Here is a 22,717-nt window from a genome sequence, read left to right as displayed (position 1 = left end):
CAGGGAGACAGTCCTACGACAGGTTTATTATATCGGTGGGAACTAGAAAGAAGTCAGACCTCCACCCTCCTCATTCCACACTTGACAACCTACATTTGGCCTTGGTCTTGTTACATGTCTGATCTGGCCTGTCAGACAAAATTAGTGACTTTTAAAGGAAGGTTTCTTGTGGGATTTTAAAGACAATGCTGAGAAGTGACTAACAGCATGCATTATTTCTCTGAACTGACTTGTCTACATCCTTTGTAGTTATATAGTAGTGTTCAGAATAATAGTAGTACTATGTGACTAAAAAGATTAATCCAGGTTTTGAGTATATTTCTTATTGTTACATGGGAAACAAGGTACCAGTAGATTCAGTAAATTCTCACAAATCCAACAAGACCAAGCATTCATGATATGCACACTCTTAAGGCTATGAAATTGGGCAATTAGTAAAAAAAAAAAAAAAAAAAAGTAGAAAAGGGGGTATTCACAATAGTAGAGAAGCTTGAATCTTCGACTGGACTGGGTTGCTTGACACGAGGACGTTTCGCTTCAAATCGCAGAAGCTTCCTCAGCTAAAATTCTTGCTCTGGAAGTCTGACTTCTGTCTGACTCTTGTAGAGAAGAATAAAACAGAAGCCAACAAAAGCTAGAGTTTTAAACCTAACCAGACCCCTCCTACTGAGAGGCAGACTGCTATAGGCTAGTGACTAAACAATAGCTCTAATTAGCAACTATTGTGCTGCAGTTAGCACACCTAATGGCACCTCTGTTCACAATGATAGTAGCATCTGCTGTTGACGCTACAAACTCAAAACTATTGTGTTCAAACTGCTTTTTTAGCAATCCTGTGAATCACTAAACTAGTATTTAGTTGTATAACCACAGTTTTACAGTTTGGGGAGGTGATGGTCTGGTGGTTAAGGTGCTGGGCTTGAGTCCAGAAGATCATGGGTTCAAATCCCCGCCTGACTGGAAAAATCACTAAGGGCCCTTGGGCAAGGTCTTTAATCCCCTATTGCTCCCGGTGTGTAGTGAGCGCCTTGTGTGGCAGCACCCTGACATCGGGGTGAATGTGAGGCATAATTGTAAAGCACTTTGAGCGTCTGATGCAGATGGAAAAGCGCTATATAAATGCAGCCCATTTATCTTGTTGGATTTATGAGAATCTACTGGTACCTTGTTTCCCATGTAACAATAAGAAATATACTCAAAACCTGGATTAATCTTTTAGTCACATAGCACTACTATTATTCTGAACACTACTGTGTGTTTTCTAAATTTTCTAGTGCTGTCTTAATTTGGAAGCATTGTGGCCTCTCTTTTCCACCATAGTAATCCATTTGGTTGACAATACAAGATGTTGGGCATTGCAGATGAGCTCCTCTTGCACATTTAAATGTTTCATGGTATTAGTGTGTACTGAAGAACATTGTCAGGTTTAAAAAATAAGTTGAAAATTTACAAGATTGTACAAAAGTTGGACATAGGTTGACAGTTTAATCGTAAGAATGGAATTGCTACATGTATAATTTATTCTGACTTAAGTGAAATATGTGAAGAATCCTAAAAAAAAAAAGAAAAAAAAAAGCGTATAGCCATTTCTGAGCAGAATGGAAATAAACTGTTCTTTCGGCTGCTCGCGTTAGGGGTCACGACAGCAGATCAATTGTTTCCATCTCACCCTGTCATCTGTCTCACCAAACACCGACATGTCCTCTCTCAGCACATCCAGAAACCTCCTCTTTGGTCTCCCTCTTCTTCTGCCTGGTGGCTCCATCCTCAGCATCCTTCTCCCTATATACCCTGGGTCCCTCCTCTGCACATGTCCAAACCATCTCAATCTCACCTCTCTGACTTTGTCTCCAAACAGTCCCACCTGAACTGTACCTCTAATATATTCATTCCTAAATCTGTCCATCCTCGTCACTCCCAAAGAGAATCTCAGCATCTTCAGCTCTGCCTCCTGTCTTTTTGTTGGCACCACTATACAACATAACTGATCTCAGTACTGTTTTGTAAACTTTCTCCTTCACTCTTGCAGATATTCTTCAGTCATAAATCACTCCTACCACCTTTCTCCACCCACTCCACCCTGCCTGCACTCTCTTCTTCACCTCTCTAACACACTTTGGACAGTTGAACCCAAGTATTTCAACTTATCTATTTTCACCACCTCTACTCCTTGTAACCGCACTATTCTGATGGAATCCCTCTGATTCACACACATGTACTCAATCTTACTCTTACTGATTTTCATTCCCCTGCGTATCTCCACATCTCTAGACTAGACTCAACCTGCTCTCTACTCTCACTACAGATCACAATCTCATCTACAAACTTCATAGTCCATGGAGACTCCCACCTGATCTCATCCATCAACCTGTCCATCATCACTGATAACAACAATGGACTCGGAGATGATCCTTAGTGTAATCCCACCTCCAGCTTGAATGAGTCTGCCATTCGTACTGTGCATCTCACCGCTGTCACACTATTCTTGTACATGTCCGGCACTACCTGGTTGACATTCCTGCTGTCAGCATGCCAACTGCACGCTCCCTCAAATCTTGCGACATCTGTGTCATTGTGCTGTGTGATAAAACTGCACCTTTCAGAGTGGCCTTTTATTGTGGGCAGTCTAAGGCACACCTGTGCACTAATCATGGTGTCTAATCAGCATCTTGATATGGCACACCTGTGAGGTGGGATGGATTATCTCAGCAAAGGAGAAGTGCTCACTATCACAGATTTCGACTGGTTTGTGAACAATATTTGAGGGAAATGGTGATATTGTGTATGTGGAAAAAGTTTTAGATCTTTGAGTTCATCTCATACAAAATGGGAGCAAAACCAAAAGTGTTGCGTTTATATTTTTGTTGAGTATATGATTTTTTTTAATAATTTATTTGTATGTTACTGCTGCAAATAAGTATTTGATCACCTACCAACCAGCAAGAATTCTGTCTCTCACAGACCTGTTAATTTTTCTTTAAGAAGCCCTCTTATTCTGCACTCTTTACCTGTATTAATTGCACCTGTTTGAACTTGTTACCTGTATAAAAAGACACCTGTTCACACAATCAATCACACTCCAACCTGTCCACCATAGCAAAGACCAAAGAGCTGTCTAAGGACACCAGGGACAAAACTGTAGACCTGCACAAGGCTGGGATGGACTACAGGACAACAGGCAAGCAGCTTGGTAGAAGACAACAACTGTTATGATTATTTATTAGAAAGTGGAAGAAACACAAGATGACTCAATCTCCCTTCGTCTGGGAGTCAATGCAAGATCTCACTTTGTGGGGTAAGGATGAGTCTGAGAAAGCTCAGAACTACACAGGAGGACCTGGTCAATGACCTGAAGAAAGCTGGGACCACAGTCACAAAGATTACATTAGTAACACATGATGCTGTCATGGTTTAAAATCCTGCAGGGCAGCAAGGTCCCCCTGCTCAAGCCAGCATATGTCCAGGCCCGTTTGAAGTTCACCAGTGACCATCTGGATGATCCAGAGGAGGCATGGGAGGAGGTCATGTGGTCAGATGAGACCAGAATAGAGCTTTTTGGAATCAACTCCACTTACCATGTTTAGAGGATGAGAACAACCCCAAGAAAACCATCCCAACCGTGAAGCATGGGGGTGGAAACATCATACTCTGGGAGTGCTCTTCTGCAAAGAGAACAGGACGACTGCACCGTATTGAAGGGAGGATGGATGGGGTCATGTATTGCGAGATTTTGGCAAAAAACCTCCTTCCCTCAGTAAGAGCATTGAAGATGGGTCATGGCTGGGTCTTCAGCATGACAGTGACCCCAAACACACAGCCAGGGCAACTAAAGAGGGGCTCCGTAAGAAGCATTTCAAGGTCCTGGAGTGGTCTGGCCAGTCTCCAGACCTGAACTCAATAGAAAATCTTTGGAGGGAGCTGAAACTCCAAACCTGAAAGATCTAGAGAAGATCTGTATGGAGGAGTGGACCAAAATCCCTGCTGCAGTGTGTGCAAACCTGGTGAAAAACTACAGGAAATGTTTGACCTCTGTAAATGCAAACAAAGGCTACTGTACCAAATATTAACTGATTTTCACAGGTGTTCAAATACTTATTTGCAGCAGTAACAAAGAAATAAATTATTTTAAAAAATCATATATTGTGATTTCTGGATTTTCTCTTTTTTTTTAGATTATGTCTCCACAGTGGACATGCACCTAAGATGAAAATTTCAGACCCCTCCATGATTCTAAGTGGGAAAACTTGCAAAATCGCAAGGTGTACTGGCAGCACACGCCATATGGCTGAGATTTGACAAACTTTACAGTTAACACCCTGCTTCCTTCTACCCTCCTCATTTATCCGGGCCAGTGTGGCTGAGTTCAAAATGGAAGTAACATAAAGAAGTTAAAATAACAAATTAAGTAATTTGATTACTTAATAACACTAAAACCATTTCATTAAGTTGAATCAGCAAGTCAAGTTTACTAAATTACTTAACGAAATTATTTACTAAACTTGAGTTAGTCTCACTAAATGTCTCATGGCATTTATTCAGCAATGGCCTAGTTGGAATTACTTATAAAAAACACTAAACCAACTAAATTAATTCACTCATTAATTTTCTATATTCACACCCGTCACACGTGGGTGGAGCCTATCCCAGTGGGTCAATATAAAGTGTTACCTTAACTTTTTTTTAAGGTTAGCCAGTGTATTGTTTTTTAGAGTGTGTTCCATCAAACAGCCTGGGTTTCTTCTCCTAATCATTGATGTTTTCACTAATTTAGAGATCATTTCTCTTAAGAATATCAACAAAAAATTCCAGACTCCCATCACCCACAAAGCATCTCTGTGAGCAGGAGACTAAAAGTCACGACATGGTTTCGCGTTTGGATTACACGTCTACTCTACAGGCTTGTGTTTAAAACGTGGCATTACCGAGTCGTTAAGCAGTAACGTCAGTGACTGATCTGTTCTCAGGACCAGGACACCTTTTGTTCCACTTATCGCACTTTAACCAAGACCCTCTTTGTGCTTGTTGAAGCCTCTCTGATTGGTCCAGAGTTTCTCCTGCTTTCAGGCTTTGTGAACAGGTCAGACAGAACCACAATCAGCTAAAGAGTACGGCCTGATTAAAATCTGTCCTTAATTCAGCACCACTGGACCAGGACTCAGTCGATGGTCTCTCACAGTGCACAAGCTGCTTACAAAGGATCGGAAGGGATTTTCATTAAGTACGTGAAGTTGTACGATGAGGTGACACAATGTTTCAGTTATACCGTTATAATCTACACAAAAGTGGTGGTGAACAGTCCAATCTTGAACTCACGGACACTGAAGTGTGTTTACTTCACAACAGCAACCCTGGACTGCGTGACTTGGCAGAAGGATGAATGTTGCAGGCAGTGTAGCCGCCACGTTATCAGGCTGGAGACGAGCGATGTTTGGCATCCCTGACACGAGGCATCTCTGCTGCTTATATGTGGAGGGGTCAAGGCTGAGCGGCACATGAATTTTTCAGTCATATGATGTCTGAGATTCCTAACATACAACAACATCGCGTGCCTTTCAGTGGATCTTATTATAAAGCCGAGGTGACTCTGCAGCCCACCGCCACGGTTTCTGTCTGTCACCACTGAAGTAAAACCTACAAAAAGTGCACATAAAAACACAACAGCTGGCTTTTATATCTGATTATTCTAATTTGGTAAAATTTGAATGGCTTAATAAATGAACAGATGACTAGCTGGATAATGCTCGAGGAGCAGTAGGAGGTCGAGTTTATATATTTGGAGAGCAAAGTAACTAAATAAACAAGATTCTGGCTCCTTTTGGCTGGTCATAAAAAGATTCATGTCGAAGTAGTGTCTCTGTACACGGAGTTGGCCCCTGGGCGCTGGACTGTGACTATCCACTGCTCCGAGGGGTTGGACTATGTCTAACTGTAATTAAGATGGATTAAATGCAGAAGACTGATTTTGCAATATGTAATATTAATTTCATTTGGCTTCTCCCCTTTTGCCCGGGGTCCATGCAGCAGAACCGATATGGATCCGCATGTCGATTTCAGACAAGATTTACTCCAGATGCCCTTCCTGGCACAAGTTGTACATGGAGAATGGGGTACAGGTGGTCTTGATCCAGGGACCCTTTGTTTGGAAGCAAGTGTACTATGGTCTTTGGACTGTATTCAAACATCAGTGCTCAACTTCACACTGAGGACAACAAGGGGTGGGTGTCTGGTGGGGAACTGAACCAAGGATCCTTTGGACACAAGCCTATCTCTCTAACTTCCAGGCCGTCTCCACTGCAAACGAAAATAAACATACTGTTCTTCTATTAGCTCCATTTCAATGTGTTTAAAGCAAGTTAAAAAAATGCTTTAATGATGCCAGAACCAGTAGAAGATAAAATCTGACTTAAACCACTGAAAACATGATTATGGTTAAAAACAAAAAAGTAGTTTAACCGATTCTAGTATCCCTTGTGTAGAACAATTTAAAACCAAAACCATCCATCAATTTATGCTCTTTCGCTTGTCCCGTTGGGGGTCACAGAGGGCACTGGAGCGTATTCCATTGTGGACTGAGCAAAGAGGTGTTTACACCACTTCAGGACAGATCTGACAGAATGTGCTGGAGCAATGCATTGCTGCATCAACCACACTACAGAACAACCACCTTTGTGACCCCTTGGCCATCTCCAACCATTGGGGTCCTTGACACTGAGGCAACTGTGTGCTGCATCATACCCAGAAAAACGCACCACGTGTCCAAATTGTTGTACCCGAGTTCCCTCACAATGCATACAATACTCCCTGTCTGTCTCTGTAGGTCACCATTCGTTAAGACATTCTAGCGAAAAGACAGAGCACCAAAGACAATAAGTCATCACCTTGGGTCAGTGGTTGTGTGACATGGGCGCACCATCGACAGGTAATCCAAGATCAATATAGAGTCATTCTGGGGGAAGGCCCCGGGGAAGACCCAGGACATGCTGGAAGGATTACATCTCCCAGCTGGTTTGGGAAAGCCTAGGGATTCCCCATGAGGATTTCAAGGGCCTGGCCAAGGAGAGGAAAATGTAGGATGGGCTGTTTAACTTGCTGCCACCGTGACCCTGACCCAGATAACCAGCAAAAAATGAATGAAAGACTGAAACGAACAAAACAGCAAAATTATTTTGAGAAACTGGAGTAAGTCTAATTTTATCTTTTTTTTTTTTACTATCACATATGTTTTATGAACTAGCCATTCCAGCTGTAAAAAGGATCAATTAAATTAGCCTTCAGTGCCGTGTGTGCCAATGCTGAAATGCAAAGAATAGTTTTCTACTTAAAAATGTACGGAAACTTGGAAAACAGGTTCTAAGCACTGCGTATTTATGCCGTATGTCTTTGATAATGGCTCCAAGTCAGACAAATGAGTTCCTTTCTGCCTACACAAAGTTCTCACAGACCACAAACAAGCAGGACCAAACACTGTCCCAAATAAAACACCGGAGCTGAATAGAGCAAGTGAGCCTTTATCTTTGAGAGGCCGCTAACCATTTCCCTGTTTGTGTGGCCCACTCCAATTGATATCAGCTGGGTGCACTCAGTCCTAAGAATAACTGCATTAGTCAGTGTTTGAGATAGCAGGACAAGGATCCCAGTCAAAGTGGCACATGCTCAGACATTTTACTCTTAGGGGCCACTGGCTGTTATCATGCAGCCTATAAATGATGCCACCAGGCAGGATGACGCTTACCTAAAGTCAACATCCTGGATGAGCAGGCAATCAGAGTTGCTCATTTCCTATTTGGACAAATAATGCCACCTCCAAACTGAGAAGGCACTCAATCAAGTATGTTCTTCTAAAAACATCCAAAATGCTTTCTAGATAGTTTGGACTCAGCATCACCAATCACATGATCATCTCCATTTCACGCATGGCGAGACGTGACAGACTCACCTGTCCTGTGTGCCAACGGAACCCTGTTTTTCATTCTTGGTGCAGAAGTCCGGTGAGCTTTGTAGGTATACCAGCTCATTCTCTCTCACTGGCCTGATATCAATGTCTTTGGGAACCAGCTGCTTGCGAGTCCCCATGGGCCGGTGAACCACTTTGGTGGCAGACAGGTATTTGGTCTTTAGGTCCATGGCAATTTCTCTCAGGTCTTGTAGGCCTCTCCAGCAGGTCCGTATTGAGCAGGATCCTGATACGCCGTGGCATTTACACTTCATCACAAGTGCCTCTCTCAATACCTAGTCACAAGGTCAGAAGACACTTATGTTAGACAGTCATCTTCACTTTTATGCGGCCTTTTGTAATTAAGGAATTAACTCAGAATCTTGTAACTTTTGTCCTGCAAAACAAAATAATTTCTCTTCCTCAACTACAGTTCCTGTATCCTTTCTGATCCTATTCCTGGGTAGGTATTCTGATGGAGCAGATGCTATGTGTTGGAGGTCGCAACAGTGAACTAGGTGTGACTATGCAGACACAAACAGTGTGGATGGACATCTGCAACCAACAAGCAACACTGCAACAATTTCCAGACTTTAAATAGGACAACGATTTATAGGAAAAGGAATATGCAACAAAATGTGTGGCCGACGAAGAGAAACATCAACTTCCCACAAAAATGTGTTTCAGCATTCCGCTATACAATAAATAAAGCTTTAGAATACAAAGTAGTAGACCTCCTTCAATCTAATCTTCACCACACTTGAAAAACAATGTAATTTGATCTGTGATCTTTTCTACTGCAAGTATTTCAAGGTAAAGTAGTTCATAATTTAATTCTTAACTGTGGTGTGAAATGTTGTTTCTTACTTGTCTCCCAACTTCACTGTTGTGTAGGTGCATAAGTTTGTTGGCGTGGGAGCCAGCCCGCTTCATCTTCATTGGAGCATCAGAGAACTTGGAACCCATGATCAGTCCGTAGTGCAGATTATCAGCACAGCCGCCCCACCGATACCCGGGTTCTGGAATCTCTGAGGGAATTGGACCACAGGAGCACAACCGCAAATCTCCCGATGTGCATGCCCGTGCTATGGTGTGGCTAATGGTAGCCGCAGACAGGGCATAGACAAATGCAGCCTCCCTCGTTCCTGATGATATAAATTGGAAACCTGGGTTATACATTGAAAGTATGTTTTTAGAAACGTTGACAATTTAAAAAAAAAAAAAAAACCCAATCACAATCTTTCACTCAGAAGGTAAGTGTACCAGCCCATGAGTACTAATACAAAAAAATCAATGCAACCATAATTACACAGAGCAGTAAATGACAGATTTATGAATTTAAAAAGTAAAATATTATTATTTCAAAACTGTTATTTTTCACGTCCTTTTGTGATTAAAAAAAAATAAATCTGTCTATGTTCTCAAAGTTTCCTGTTTGCCTGCCCCTTTGTATCTTTCTGTTGTCCCTATTAGCCACAGTGGAGCCAGTATGGATCGGCATCTTGAACTGCCACAGCTTTTTTTTGACAGATGCCCTTCCTGACATAGGTTTGAGGAGAGTTCTCTGAGGAGAATGGGTATCAGTCGGTTTGAGCCCAGAACCTTCTTGCTATGAGGATATGAGGACAGAATGCCAACTACTGTGGAATCACAAAGACCCATTACCAAGTAGCATCACAACAACTAGCCCCACTACCAAGTAGTTTCATAACCACACTGCTCCCTTACCGACTACCCCAAGTCTACTGTCACCATTATCAAGTAACTGCATAATCAATCAATCAATCAATTCAATCAATTTTATTTATATAGCGCCAAATCACAACAAACAGTTGCCCCAAGGCGCTTTATATTGTAAGGCAAAGCCATACAATATATCTGTTGTGGATAAATAAAATTCGGACTTTGACTTTCGTATAAGAGAAGTTAATTTATTTCTCAACTGTCTAAAATTCAGCCAATCGGATTCTAATCCTGAATTGCGTGCTGTAATTTGCCGATGACATCACAGTGCTAATCAGACAGCTCCATTACCAACTACCCCAAGTCTACTGTCACCATTATCAAGTAACTGCATAATCAGACAGCTCCATTACCGACTACCCCAAGTCTACTGTCACCATTATCAAGTAACTGCATAATCAGACAGCTCCGTTACCAACTACCCCAAGTCTACTAAAACCCCATTTCCAATGAAGTTGGGATGTTGTGTAAAATGTAAATAAAAACAGAATACAATGATCCGCAAATCCTCTTCAACCTATATTCAACTGAATACACCACAAAGACAAGATATTTAATGTTCAAACTGATAAACTTTATTGTTTTTGTGCAAATATTTGCTCATTTTGAAATGGATGCCTGCAACATGTTTCAAAAAAGCTGGGACAGTGGTATGTTTACCACTGTGTTACATCACCTTTCCTTCTAACAACACTCAAGCATTCGTGTCCTCTGGACAAAAGAGGAAAAAGACCATCCAGATTGTTACCAGTGCAAAGTTCAAAAGCCAGCTTTAAATCAGAAGTGCCTGACTCCGTGGTATAACTCACAAACTCGTAGCTTAAAGCAGATAACCCGTAAGTTGGAGAGGAAATGGCGTCTCACTAATTTAGAAGATCTTCACTTAGCCTGGAAAAAGAGTCTGTTGCTCTATAAAAAAGTCCTCTGTAAAGCTAGGACATCTTTCTACTCATCACTAATTGAAGAAAATAAGAACAACCCCAGGTTTCTTTTCAGCACTGTAGCCAGGCTGACAAAGAGTCAGAGCTCTATTGAGCTGAGTATTCCATTAACTTTAACTAGTAATGACTTCATGACTTTCTTTGCTAACAAAATTTTAACTATTAGAGAAAAAATTACTCATAACCATCCCAAAGACATATCGTTATCTTTGGCTGCTTTCAGTGATGCCGGTATTTGGTTAGACTCTTTCTCTCCGATTGTTCTGTCTGAGTTATTTTCATTAGTTACTTCATCCAAACCATCAACATGTTTATTAGACCCCATTCCTACCAGGCTGCTCAAGGAAGCCCTACCATTATTTAATGCTTCGATCTTAAATATGATCAATCTATCTTTGTTAGTTGGCTATGTACCACAGGCTTTTAAGGTGGCAGTAATTAAACCATTACTTAAAAAGCCATCACTTGACCCAGCTATCTTAGCTAATTATAGGCCAATCTCCAACCTTCCTTTTCTCTCAAAAATTCTTGAAAGGGTAGTTGTAAAACAGCTAACTGATCATCTGCAGAGGAATGGTCTATTTGAAGAGTTTCAGTCAGGTTTTAGAATTCATCATAGTGCAGAAACAGCATTAGTGAAGGTTACAAATGATCTTCTTATGGCCTCGGACAGTGGACTCATCTCTGTGCTTGTTCTGTTAGACCTCAGTGCTGCTTTTGATACCGTTGACCATAAAATTTTATTACAGAGATTAGAGCATGCCATAGGTATTAAAGGCACTGCGCTGCGGTGGTTTGAATCATATTTGTCTAATAGATTACAATTTGTTCATGTAAATGGGGAATCTTCTTCACAGACTAAAGTTAATTATGGAGTTCCACAAGGTTCTGTGCTAGGACCAATTTTATTCACTTTATACATGCTTCCCTTAGGCAGTATTATTAGACGGTATTGCTTAAATTTTCATTGTTACGCAGATGATACCCAGCTTTATCTATCCATGAAGCCAGAGGACACACACCAATTAGCTAAACTGCAGGATTGTCTTACAGACATAAAGACATGGATGACCTCTAATTTCCTGCTTTTAAACTCAGATAAAACTGAAGTTATTGTACTTGGCCCCACAAATCTTAGAAACATGGTGTCTAACCAGATCCTTACTGTGGATGGCATTACCCTGACCTCTAGTAATACTGTGAGAAATCTTGGAGTCATTATTGATCAGGATATGTCATTCAAAGCGCATATTAAACAAATATGTAGGACTGCTTTTTTGCATTTACGCAATATCTCTAAAATCAGAAAGGTCTTGTCTCAGAGTGATGCTGAAAAACTAATTCATGCATTTATTTCCTCTAGGCTGGACTATTGTAATTCATTATTATCAGGTTGTCCTAAAAGTTCCCTAAAAAGCCTTCAGTTAATTCAAAATGCTGCAGCTAGAGTACTGACGGGGACTAGAAGGAGAGAGCATATCTCACCCATATTGGCCTCTCTTCATTGGCTTCCTGTTAATTCTAGAATAGAATTTAAAATTCTTCTTCTTACTTATAAGGTTTTGAATAATCAGGTCCCATCTTATCTTAGGGACCTCGTAGTACCATATCACCCCAATAGAGCGCTTCGCTCTCAGACTGCAGGCTTACTTGTAGTTCCTAGGGTTTGTAAGAGTAGAATGGGAGGCAGAGCCTTCAGCTTTCAGGCTCCTCTCCTGTGGAACCAGCTCCCAATTCAGATCAGGGAGACAGACACCCTCTCTACTTTTAAGATTAGGCTTAAAACTTTCCTTTTTGCTAAAGCTTATAGTTAGGGCTGGATCAGGTGACCCTGAACCATCCCTTAGTTATGCTGCTATAGACGTAGACTGCTGGGGGTTCCCATGATGCACTGTTTCTTTCTCTTTTTGCTCTGTATGCACCACTCTGCATTTAATCATTAGTGATCGATCTCTGCTCCCCTCCACAGCATGTCTTTTTCCTGGTTCTCTCCCTCAGCCCCAACCAGTCCCAGCAGAAGACTGCCCCTCCCTGAGCCTGGTTCTGCTGGAGGTTTCTTCCTGTTAAAAGGGAGTTTTTCCTTCCCACTGTAGCCAAGTGCTTGCTCACAGGGGGTCGTTTTTGACCGTTGGGGTTTTACATAATTATTGTATGGCCTTGCCTTACAATATAAAGCATCTTGGGGCAACTGTTTGTTGTGATTTGGCGCTATATAAAAAAATTGATTGATTGATTGATTGATTGATTGATCTGTGATGGTAGGGGGTGTGTTAGTGCCCATGGCATGGGCAACTTACACATCTGTGATGGCACCATCAATGCTGAAAGGTACATCCAGGTTTTGGAGCAACACATGCTGCCATCCAAGCAACGTCTTTTTCAGGGATGTCCCTGCTTATTTCAGCAAGACAATGCCAAGCCACATTCTGCACGTGTTACAACAGCGTGGCTTCGTAGTAAAAGAGTGCGGGTACTAGACTGGCCTGCCTGCAGTCCAGACCTGTTGCCCATTGAAAATGTGTGGCGCATTATGAAGCAGCAAATACGACAACAGAGACCCCGGACTGTTGAACAACTGAAGTCGTACATCAAGCAAGAATGGGGAAGAATTCCAGCTACAAAGCTTCAACAATTAGTGTCCTCAGTTCCCAAATGCTTATTGAGTGTTGTTAGAAGGAAAGGTGATGTAACACAGTAACACAATAAAGTCTATCAGTCTGAACATTAAATATCTTGTCTTTGTGGTGTCTTCAATTGAATATAGGTTGAAGAGGATTTGCAAATCATTGTATTCTGTTTTTATTTACATTTTACACAATGTCCCAACTTAATTGGAATTGGGGTTGTATTACCATTATCAAGTAACTGCATAAACATTCCTCCACTACCAATTACCCCAACTAAATTAGACACTTTGCCAAGTAGCATCACACCAAGTAGACGTAATACCAAGTTGTGCACTAGGGAAGTGCAAAAATTCTGAATTTTAGAATTATAATTTTGTATCCTCAGACGCTCTAAGCGCTTTACACATCAATGCCTCATATTCACCCTGATGTGAGGCTGCTGCCATGCAAGGCACCCACTACACACCGGGAGCAACTGTACCACACACATTGTACTACTGGGTAAAAAATAAAGTAAAATCCTGGTGGAACTCTTAGTAAGCACAGTCTCCACTCTCACTACAAATGACATACCTCGGTCGAGGTCTGGCCGGTACTTCGGGGCATCGATGGGGATGTCAATTGATGAGCAGTTCCAGCGCATGTCAGCAAAGGTCTTCTGACATGTTTTCTTGACTTCGCGGGCAGCTTGGATGATGGTCTGCATGAGCTCCAGGTTGCTGCGACACAGCTGTGCCTGGGAGGACACCAAGCCGGGCAGCAGTTTACAGTGCTGAGTCTGGTTGATGTATGTTGATGCTGGCGTGTGCGACAGCGCTCTGCAATGTGGACGGAAAGAAAATTAAAAGGTTCTGTCTGCATATTTTGTAAGCCCCCCCCAGTGAAAAGAAGCCTTTATGAGAATAATACTTTTAGTGCCGATCTGCAGCTAATAATAATAACAATAAATTATGAACTTTATTGGTGTAGCAATTTCTGGGGCAGATTATTCATTTCAAAGTGCTTTTAATAAACACCGGTGTTACCGACCGAACGGTCCCACTTAAAAATCGGTCCCCCTGCCTTCACTGCACATCATTTCAAATCAAATCAATTTTATTTATATAGCGCCAAATCACAACAAACAGTTGCCCCAAGGCGCTTTAAACTTTATACTGTAAGGCAAAAGCCATACAATAATTACAGAAAAACCCCAACGGTCAAAACAACCCCCTATGAGCAAGCACTTGGCTACAGTGGGAAGGAAAAACTCCCTTTTAACAGGAAGAAACCTCCAGCAGAACCAGGCTCAGGGAGGGGCAGTCTTCTGCTGGGACTGGTTGGGGCTGAGGGAGAGAACCAGGAAAAAGACATGCTGTGGAGGGGAGCAGAGATCAATCACTAATGATTAAATGCAGAGTGGTGCATACAGAGCAAAAAGAGAAAGAAACACTCAGTGCATCATGGGAACCCCCCAGCAGTCTAAGTCTATAGCAGCATAACTAAGGGATGGTTCAGGGTCACCTGATCCAGCCCTAACTATAAGCTTTAGCAAAAAGGAAAGTTTTAAGCCTAATCTTAAAAGTAGAGAGGGTGTCTGTCTCCCTGATCTGAATTGGGAGCTGGTTCCACAGGAGAGGAGCCTGAAAGCTGAAGGCTCTGCCTCCCATTCTACTCTTACAAACCCTAGGAACTACAAGTAAGCCTGCAGTCTGAGAGTGAAGCGCTCTATTGGGGTGATATGGTACTATGAGGTCCCTAAGATAAGAAGGGACCTGATTATTCAAAACCTTATAAGTAAGAAGAAGAATTTTAAATTCTATTCTAGAATTAACAGGAAGCCAATGAAGAGAGGCCAATATGGGTGAGATATGCTCTCTCCTTCTAGTCCCCATCAGTACTCTAGCTGCAGCATTTTGAATTAACTGAAGGCTTTTCAGGGAACTTTTAGGACAACCTGATAATAATGAATTACAATAGTCCAGCCTAGAGGAAATAAATGCATGAATTAGTTTTTCAGCATTTCATTTCAGAGCATCAGCAGCGTCATTTCTAAGCGTCAGCATTGATTCACCGATTATTACCTCATTTCTGCTTCAAACTGCACTCCAGTCATCATCTGTCTCAGCGACAGATATCTAAAGCTTTTGTACAACAATCATTTCCACATAAATTCAGCATTATTTCATAATAAAAGATGAGGGACCGATCAGAGCACGACAGCAGCACGTCTAAGTCAGACTCTGAGTCCTATGGAGCTAAATCCAGGCCAAACGTTTTGTAATCTGAAAATAAAAAAAGATTGAAAAAATAAATTTTGAAACTGAAAATTCAATGTTTGTTCTTGAATTTTATAATCATTTAAAAAGTATTATTAAAATAAAAATAAGTGTAAGATATATATTTTTCAGTTTAAATAAATTTTTGATTCAGCTCTGTAATTATTTTGATCAAATAATTTATTTTCATACAGATTTCTTTTTTCACTTTCAGATCTTATTTTTTCAGTTTCAATCTTGGTCCCGTTCTAGTGTGGGAGGGCATGGCTTCGATTGAGAGGGGTGTGGAATTGTGAGTGACAGCAGAACAATCAGTCCTCACATGATGTTGCTTTCAGGAAACGTGGGCACTTTGGTAGATAATGACTCTGCTCCCGTCTCCATCATTTATTTACTACGCGGCTGGCACGTGAAAGAAAATAGAGGGGAATGAAAGCTTAGTACGAGGCTTTAAACCCTCGAGATAAAGATGTTTATTGTGATCAATGTGTAGCAGTTGGTTCAGTGGATCTGTATGTTGCACCGGATAGTGAATTTAATGAAGTGGCCGGCAGTTTCACAGCGTAAACTTAATATGATCAGAACCAAGCAGACCGCCCGTAAATCCAAAGCCAAAGCTGGAAGAGCGCTCCGGCTACCGGCGGTGTGAACAAGCCTTGCAGTTACAGGCACGACACTGAGACGCTGAGAGAGATCCGCTGCTACCAGAAATCCACCGAGCTGCTGATCCACAAGCTGCCAACCAGGTCAGCCTCGCCGGCCTCCTGCAGAGCATCACAGCGGAGCTCTGAAAGCAGAGGTCGGTCTTGAAGTCCTGAGCGATTTCTCTCACCAGGTGCTGGAAGGGCAGCTTACGGATCAGCAGCTCGGTGGATTTCTGGTAGCGGCAGAGTGCCACAGTGCCACGCCTGTAATGGTGAGGCTTCTTCACACCGCCGGTAGCTGGAGTGCTCTTCCGGGCGGCTTTGGATTCCCGGGCGGTCTGCTTGGTTCTGGCCATATTAAAGCTTCCTTCAGATCTGCTGAGCCAGGTCTCTCTGTGTGAAAGCTCGTAACACTTCACTGCTTGATGCACAATAACTGCTGGCAGCCTGTAAAATGAGCGACCTGCCTCATTTTCATGCTGCGATGCTGTGCTGCATTCACGGTCTTGTGTGGATTTGGGACACATCGTTTTTTTTAAGTATAGGTGTTAAACTTTACAATCTTGCATATTTTCCAGTTTTTAAACATCAAAAATGACCAAGAGTGGTCTAGAATTACTTGTAATAGACATCTTTAGCATCACTTTATTTAGAGGTATCAAGACAACACAGTGGAGAGAAAGTGTTAAGTCATTATCTATCAAAGTACCCACATTCCTGAATGCAACATCATGTGAGGATTGATTGCTCTGCTGTCACTCACAATTCCACGTCCCTCTCAATCGAAGCCACGCCCTCCCATGCCAGAACGAGGCCATGATTGAAACTGAAAAAATAAGATCTGAAAGTGAAAAAGAGAAATCTGAATGAAAATAAATTATTTGATCAAAATAATTACAGAGCTGAATCCAAAATTGATTTAAACTGAAAAATATATATCTTACACTTATTTTTATTTTGCTAATACTTTTTAAAACGAGTATAAAATTCAAGAACAAATGTTGAATTTTCAGTTTCAAAATGTATTTTTTTCAATCTTTTTTTATTTTCAGATTACAAAACTTTTGGCCTGGATTTAGCTCCATATGAGTCTGACTGTCGACACCCAAAGCGATCAAAGGGAATAATGTGATTATTAATCATCAGATGAAAAAGTTAAAACCTCTTAAATCACTCTAAAGTCAGTTTGAAGCAGAAACAAGGTGATACTTGGTGAATCACTACTGACACTCCAAAATGATGCATGCGCAGTGAAGGCAGGGGGGACGGATTTTTAGGGGGGACTGTTCGGTCTGTGACACCGGAACTCTAAAAATCAAACCATGATTAAAACAAAACAACAAATATAAACAATAATCAACTACTCGCAGTTTATGTGTAGGCTCTCAATTGTTCAGGTGGTTTCCATAGTAGAGAAGCTTGAATCTTCGACTGGACTGGGTTGCTTGATGCGAGGATGTTTCGCTTCAAATCGCAGAAGCTTCCTCAGCTAAAATTCTTGCTCTGAAAGTCTGACTTCTGTCTGACTCTTGTTGAGACAAACTCATTCGTCTCAACTCATTCATCTCTACAAGAGTCAGACAGAAGTCAGACTTCCTGTTGTGTGGGCCGCTGAAGAGGAGGTACTGCTGGCCCACCACCACCAGAGGTCGCCCTGCTTGGAGTGCGGGCTCCAAGCACGAGAGGGCGCCAGACCTAGAAGAAGTGACAGCTGTCATTCATCCCCTGCACCAGCTGTCACTCGTTCATCATCATCACCATCATAAAAGCCGGACTGCAACTCCACCTCCTCGCTGAGAAATCGACTACCAGTAACAAGGTAATTTCTCTGCTGACTGACACTGTGTGTGTTTAACCTGAACTTCTATTGCAGCCGTTTTCCTGGAGTGTTTCCTTATCTGGAGGATTGGCGTTTGGTGTGACAGTGACGGCTTCGCCTCACACCACAACTCAGATAAGTGGTTGACCAGGAGCTGCATGAGTGTGTGTGATTGGAGGTGGAGGTGCCTGAAAGCTGAAGGCTCTGCCTCCCATTCTACTCTTACAAACCCTAGGAACTACAAGTAAGCCTGCAGTCTGAGAGCGAAGCGCTCTATTGGGGTGATATGGTACTACGAGGTCCCTAAGATAAGATGGGACCTGATTATTCAAAACCTTATAAGTAAGAAGAAGAATTTTAAATTCTATTCTAGAATTAACAGGAAGCCAATGAAGAGAGGCCAATATGGGTGAGATATGCTCTCTCCTTCTAGTCCCCGTCAGCACTCTAGCTGCAGCATTTTGAATTAACTGAAGGCTTTTTAGGGAACTTTTAGGACAACCTGATAATAATGAATTACAATAGTCCAGCCTAGAGGAAATAAATGCATGAATTAGTTTTTCAGCATCACTCTGAGACAAGACCTTTCTGATTTTAGAGATATTGCGTAAATGCAAAAAAGCAGTCCTACATATTTGTTTAATATGCGCTTTGAATGACATATCCTGATCAAAAATGACTCCAAGATTTCTCACAGTATTACTAGAGGTCAGGGTAATGCCATCCAGAGTAAGGATCTGGTTAGACACCATGTTTCTAAGATTTGTGGGGCCAAGAACAATAACTTCAGTTTTATCTGAGTTTAAAAGCAGGAAATTAGAGGTCATCCATGTCTTTATGTCTGTAAGACAATCCTGCAGTTTAGCTAATTGGTGTGTGTCCTCTGGCTTCATGGATAGATAAAGCTGGGTATCATCTGCGTAACAATGAAAATTTAAGCAATACCGTCTAATAATACTGCCTAAGGGAAGCATATATAAAGTGAATAAAATTGGTCCTAGCACAGAACCTTGTGGAACTCCATAATTAACTTTAGTCTGTGAAGAAGATTCCCCATTTACATGAACAAATTGTAATCTATTAGACAAATATGATTCAAACCACCGCAGCGCAGTGCCTTTAATACCTATGGCATGCTCTAATCTCTGTAATAAAATTTTATGGTCAACAGTATCAAAAGCAGCACTGAGGTCTAACAGAACAAGCACAGAGATGAGTCCACTGTCCGAGGCCATAAGAAGATCATTTGTAACCTTCACTAATGCTGTTTCTGTACTATGATGAATTCTAAAACCTGACTGAAACTCTTCAAATAGACCATTCCTCTGCAGATGATCAGTTAGCTGTTTTACAACTACCCTTTCAAGAATTTTGAGAGAAAAGGAAGGTTGGAGATTGGCCTATAATTAGCTAAGATAGCTGGGTCAAGTGATGGCTTTTTAAGTAATGGTTTAATTACTGCCACCTTAAAAGCCTGTGGTACATAGCCAACTAACAAAGATAGATTGATCATATTTAAGATCGAAGCATTAAATAATGGTAGGGCTTCCTTGAGCAGCCTGGTAGGAATGGGGTCTAATAAACATGTTGATGGTTTGGATGAAGTAACTAATGAAAATAACTCAGACAGAACAATCGGAGAGAAAGAGTCTAACCAAATACCGGCATCACTGAAAGCAGCCAAAGATAACGATACGTCTTTGGGATGGTTATGAGTAATTTTTTCTCTAATAGTTAAAATTTTGTTAGCAAAGAAAGTCATGAACTCATTACTAGTTAAAGATAATGGAATACTCAGCTCAATAGAGCTCTGACTCTTTGTCAGCCTGGCTACAGTGCTGAAAAGAAACCTGGGGTTGTTCTTATTTTCTTCAATTAGTGATGAGTAGAAAGATGTCCTAGCTTCACGAAGGGCTTTCTTATAGAGCAACAAACTCTTTTTCCAGGCTAAGTGAAGATCTTCTAAATTAGTGAGACGCCATTTCCTCTCCAACTTACGGGTTATCTGCTTTAAGCTACGAGTTTGTGAGTTATACCACGGAGTCAGACACTTCTGATTTAAAGCTCTCTTTTTCAGAGGAGCTACAGCATCCAAAGTTGTCTTCAATGAGGATGTAAAACTATTGACAAGATACTCTAACTCCCTTACAGAGTTTAGGTAGCTACTCTGCTCTGTGTTGGTATATGACATTAGAGAACATAAAGAAGGAATCATATCCTTAAACCTAGTTACAGCGCTTTCTGAAAGACTTCTAGTGTAATGAAACTTATTCCCCACTGCAGGGTAGTCCATCAGGGTAAATGTAAATGTTATTAAAAAATGATCAGACAAAAGGGAGTTTTCAGGGAATACTGTTAAGTCTTCTATTTCCATACCATAAGTCAGAACAAGATCTAAAATATGATTAAAGTGGTGGGTGGACTCATTTACTTTTTGAGCAACGCCGATAGAGTCTAATAATAGATTAAATGCAGTGTTGAGGCTGTCATTCTCAGCATCTGTGTGGATGTTAAAATCGCCCACTATAATTATCTTATCTGAGCTAAGCACTAAGTCAGACAAAAGGTCTGAAAATTCTCAGAGAAACTCACAGTAACGACCAGGTGGACGATAGATAATAACAAATAAAACTGGTTTTTGGGACTTCCAATTTGGATGGACAAGACTAAGAGACAAGCTTTCAAATGAATTAAAGCTCTGTCTAGGTTTTTGATTAATTAATAAGCTGGAATGGAAGATTGCTGCTAATCCTCCGCCCCGGCCCGTGCTACGAGCATTCTGACAGTTAGTGTGACTCGGGGGTGTTGACTCATTTAAACTAACATATTCATCCTGCTGTAACCAAGTTTCTGTTAGGCAGAATAAATCAATACGTTGATCAATTATTATATCATTTACCAACAGGGACTTAGAAGAAAGAGACCTAATGTTTAATAGACCACATTTAACTGTTTTAGTCTGTGGTGCAATTGAAGGTGCTATATTATTTTTTCTTTTTGAATTTTTATGCTTAAATAGATTTTTGCTAGTTATTGGTGGTCTGGGAGCAGGCACCGTCTCTACGGGGATGGGGTAATAGGGGGATGGCAGGGGGAGAGAAGCTGCAGAGAGGTGTATAAGACCACAGCTCTGCCTCCTGGTCCCAACGCTAGACAGTCACAGTTTGGAGGATCCCAAAAAATTGGCCAGATTTCTAGAAATGAGAGCTGCTCCCTCTAAAGTGGGATGGATGCCGTCTCTCCTAACAAGACCAGGTTTTCCCCAGAAGCTTTGCCAATTATCAATGAAGCCCACCTCATTTTTTGGACACCACTCAGACAGCCAGCAATTCAAGGAGAACATGCGGCTAAACATGTCACTCCCGGTCTGATTGGGGAGGGGCCCAGAGAAAACAACAGAGTCCGACATTGTTTTTGCAAAGTTACACACCGATTCAATGTTAATTTTAGTGACCTCCGATTGGCGTAACCGAGTGTCATTACTGCCGACGTGAATTACAATCTTACCAAATTTACGCTTAGCCTTAGCCAGCAATTTCAAATGTCCTTCGATGTCGCCTGCTCTGGCCCCCGGAAGACAATTGACAATGGTTGCTGGTGTTGCTAACTTCACATTTCTCAAAACGGAGTCGCCAATAACCAGAGTTTGATCCTCGGCGAGTGTATCGTCGAGTGGGGAAAAACGGTTAGAGATGTGAACGGGTTGACGGTGTACACGGGGCTTCTGTTTAGGGCTACGCTTCCTCCTCACAGTCACCCAGTCAGCCTGCCTTCCCGACTGCACGGGGTCTGCCAGGGGGGAACTAACGGCGGCTAAGCTACCTTGGTCCGCACCGACTACAGGGGCCTGGCTAGCTGTAGAATTTTCCACGGTGCGGAGCCGAGCCTCCAATTCGCCCAGCCTGGCCTCCAAAGCTACGAATAAGCTGCACTTATTACATGTACCGTTACTGCTAAAAGAGGCCGAGGAATAACTAAACATTTCACACCCAGAGCAGAAAAGTACGGGAGAGACAGGAGAAGCCGCCATGCTAAAACGGCTAAGAGCTAGTAGCTACGCTAAGCTAGCGGATTCCCAAACAGGGAATCCGACACTAGACAGGCTGTGGAGCAGCACAGGTAACGCACGACAACAGTGCTAAAAAATAAAATAAAATAAAAATAAAAATCCACTAGACAGGCTGTGGAGCAGCACAGGTAACGCACGACAACAGTGCTAAAAAATAAAATAAAAATCCACTAGACAGGCTGTGGAGCAGCACAGGTAACGCACGACAACAGTGCTAAAAAATAAAAATCAAAATCCACTGGACAGGCTGTGGAGCAGCACAGGTAACGCACGACAACAGTGCTAAAAAATAAAATAAAAATCCACTGGACAGGCTGTGGAGCAGCACAGGTAACGCACGACAACAGTGCTAAAAAATAAAAATCAAAATCCACTGGACAGGCTGTGGAGCAGCACAGGTAACGCACGACAACAGTGCTAAAAAATAAAATCAAAATCCACTGGACAGGCTGTGGAGCAGCACAGGTAACGCACGACAACAGCGCCCAAAAAAATAAAATAAAAATCAAAATCCACTGGACAGGCTGTGGAGCAGCACAGGTAACGCACGACAACAGTGCTAAAAAATAAAATAAAAATCCACTGGACAGGCTGTGGAGCAGCACAGGTAACGCACGACAACAGTGCTAAAAAATAAAAATCAAAATCCACTGGACAGGCTGTGGAGCAGCACAGGTAACACA

The 22,717-nt window shown here is 41.8% G+C and overlaps 1 protein-coding gene and 1 long non-coding RNA gene across 2 annotated transcripts in view; one reads left to right on the top strand and one right to left on the bottom strand.

The window, feature by feature from the left end:
- The window catches only part of wnt11 (wingless-type MMTV integration site family, member 11), a 62,750-nt gene that overhangs the window by 5,558 nt on the left and 34,475 nt on the right, over positions 1-22,717 (bottom strand). The window contains exons 3-5 of the mRNA XM_034179026.1: positions 13,818-14,062; positions 8,801-9,078; positions 7,937-8,229 (exon numbers count right to left, since the gene is read on the bottom strand). Of these exons, the coding sequence (XP_034034917.1) occupies positions 7,937-8,229; positions 8,801-9,078; positions 13,818-14,062 (816 nt within the window). The remainder of the gene's footprint in view (positions 1-7,936; positions 8,230-8,800; positions 9,079-13,817; positions 14,063-22,717) is intronic.
- LOC117517885 lies at positions 1,755-21,105 on the top strand. The gene is made up of 3 exons (XR_004562877.1): positions 1,755-1,953; positions 16,530-16,533; positions 21,094-21,105. It is a non-coding gene; the product is annotated as an uncharacterized LOC117517885 (long non-coding RNA).

Source organism: Thalassophryne amazonica, chromosome 9 (genome assembly GCF_902500255.1).
Source record: "Thalassophryne amazonica chromosome 9, fThaAma1.1, whole genome shotgun sequence".
NCBI classification, from domain to species: Eukaryota; Metazoa; Chordata; class Actinopteri; order Batrachoidiformes; family Batrachoididae; genus Thalassophryne; species Thalassophryne amazonica.
The sequence above is the reverse complement of the archived record's forward strand: the minus strand, read 5'-3'. Positions and strand labels throughout refer to the sequence as shown.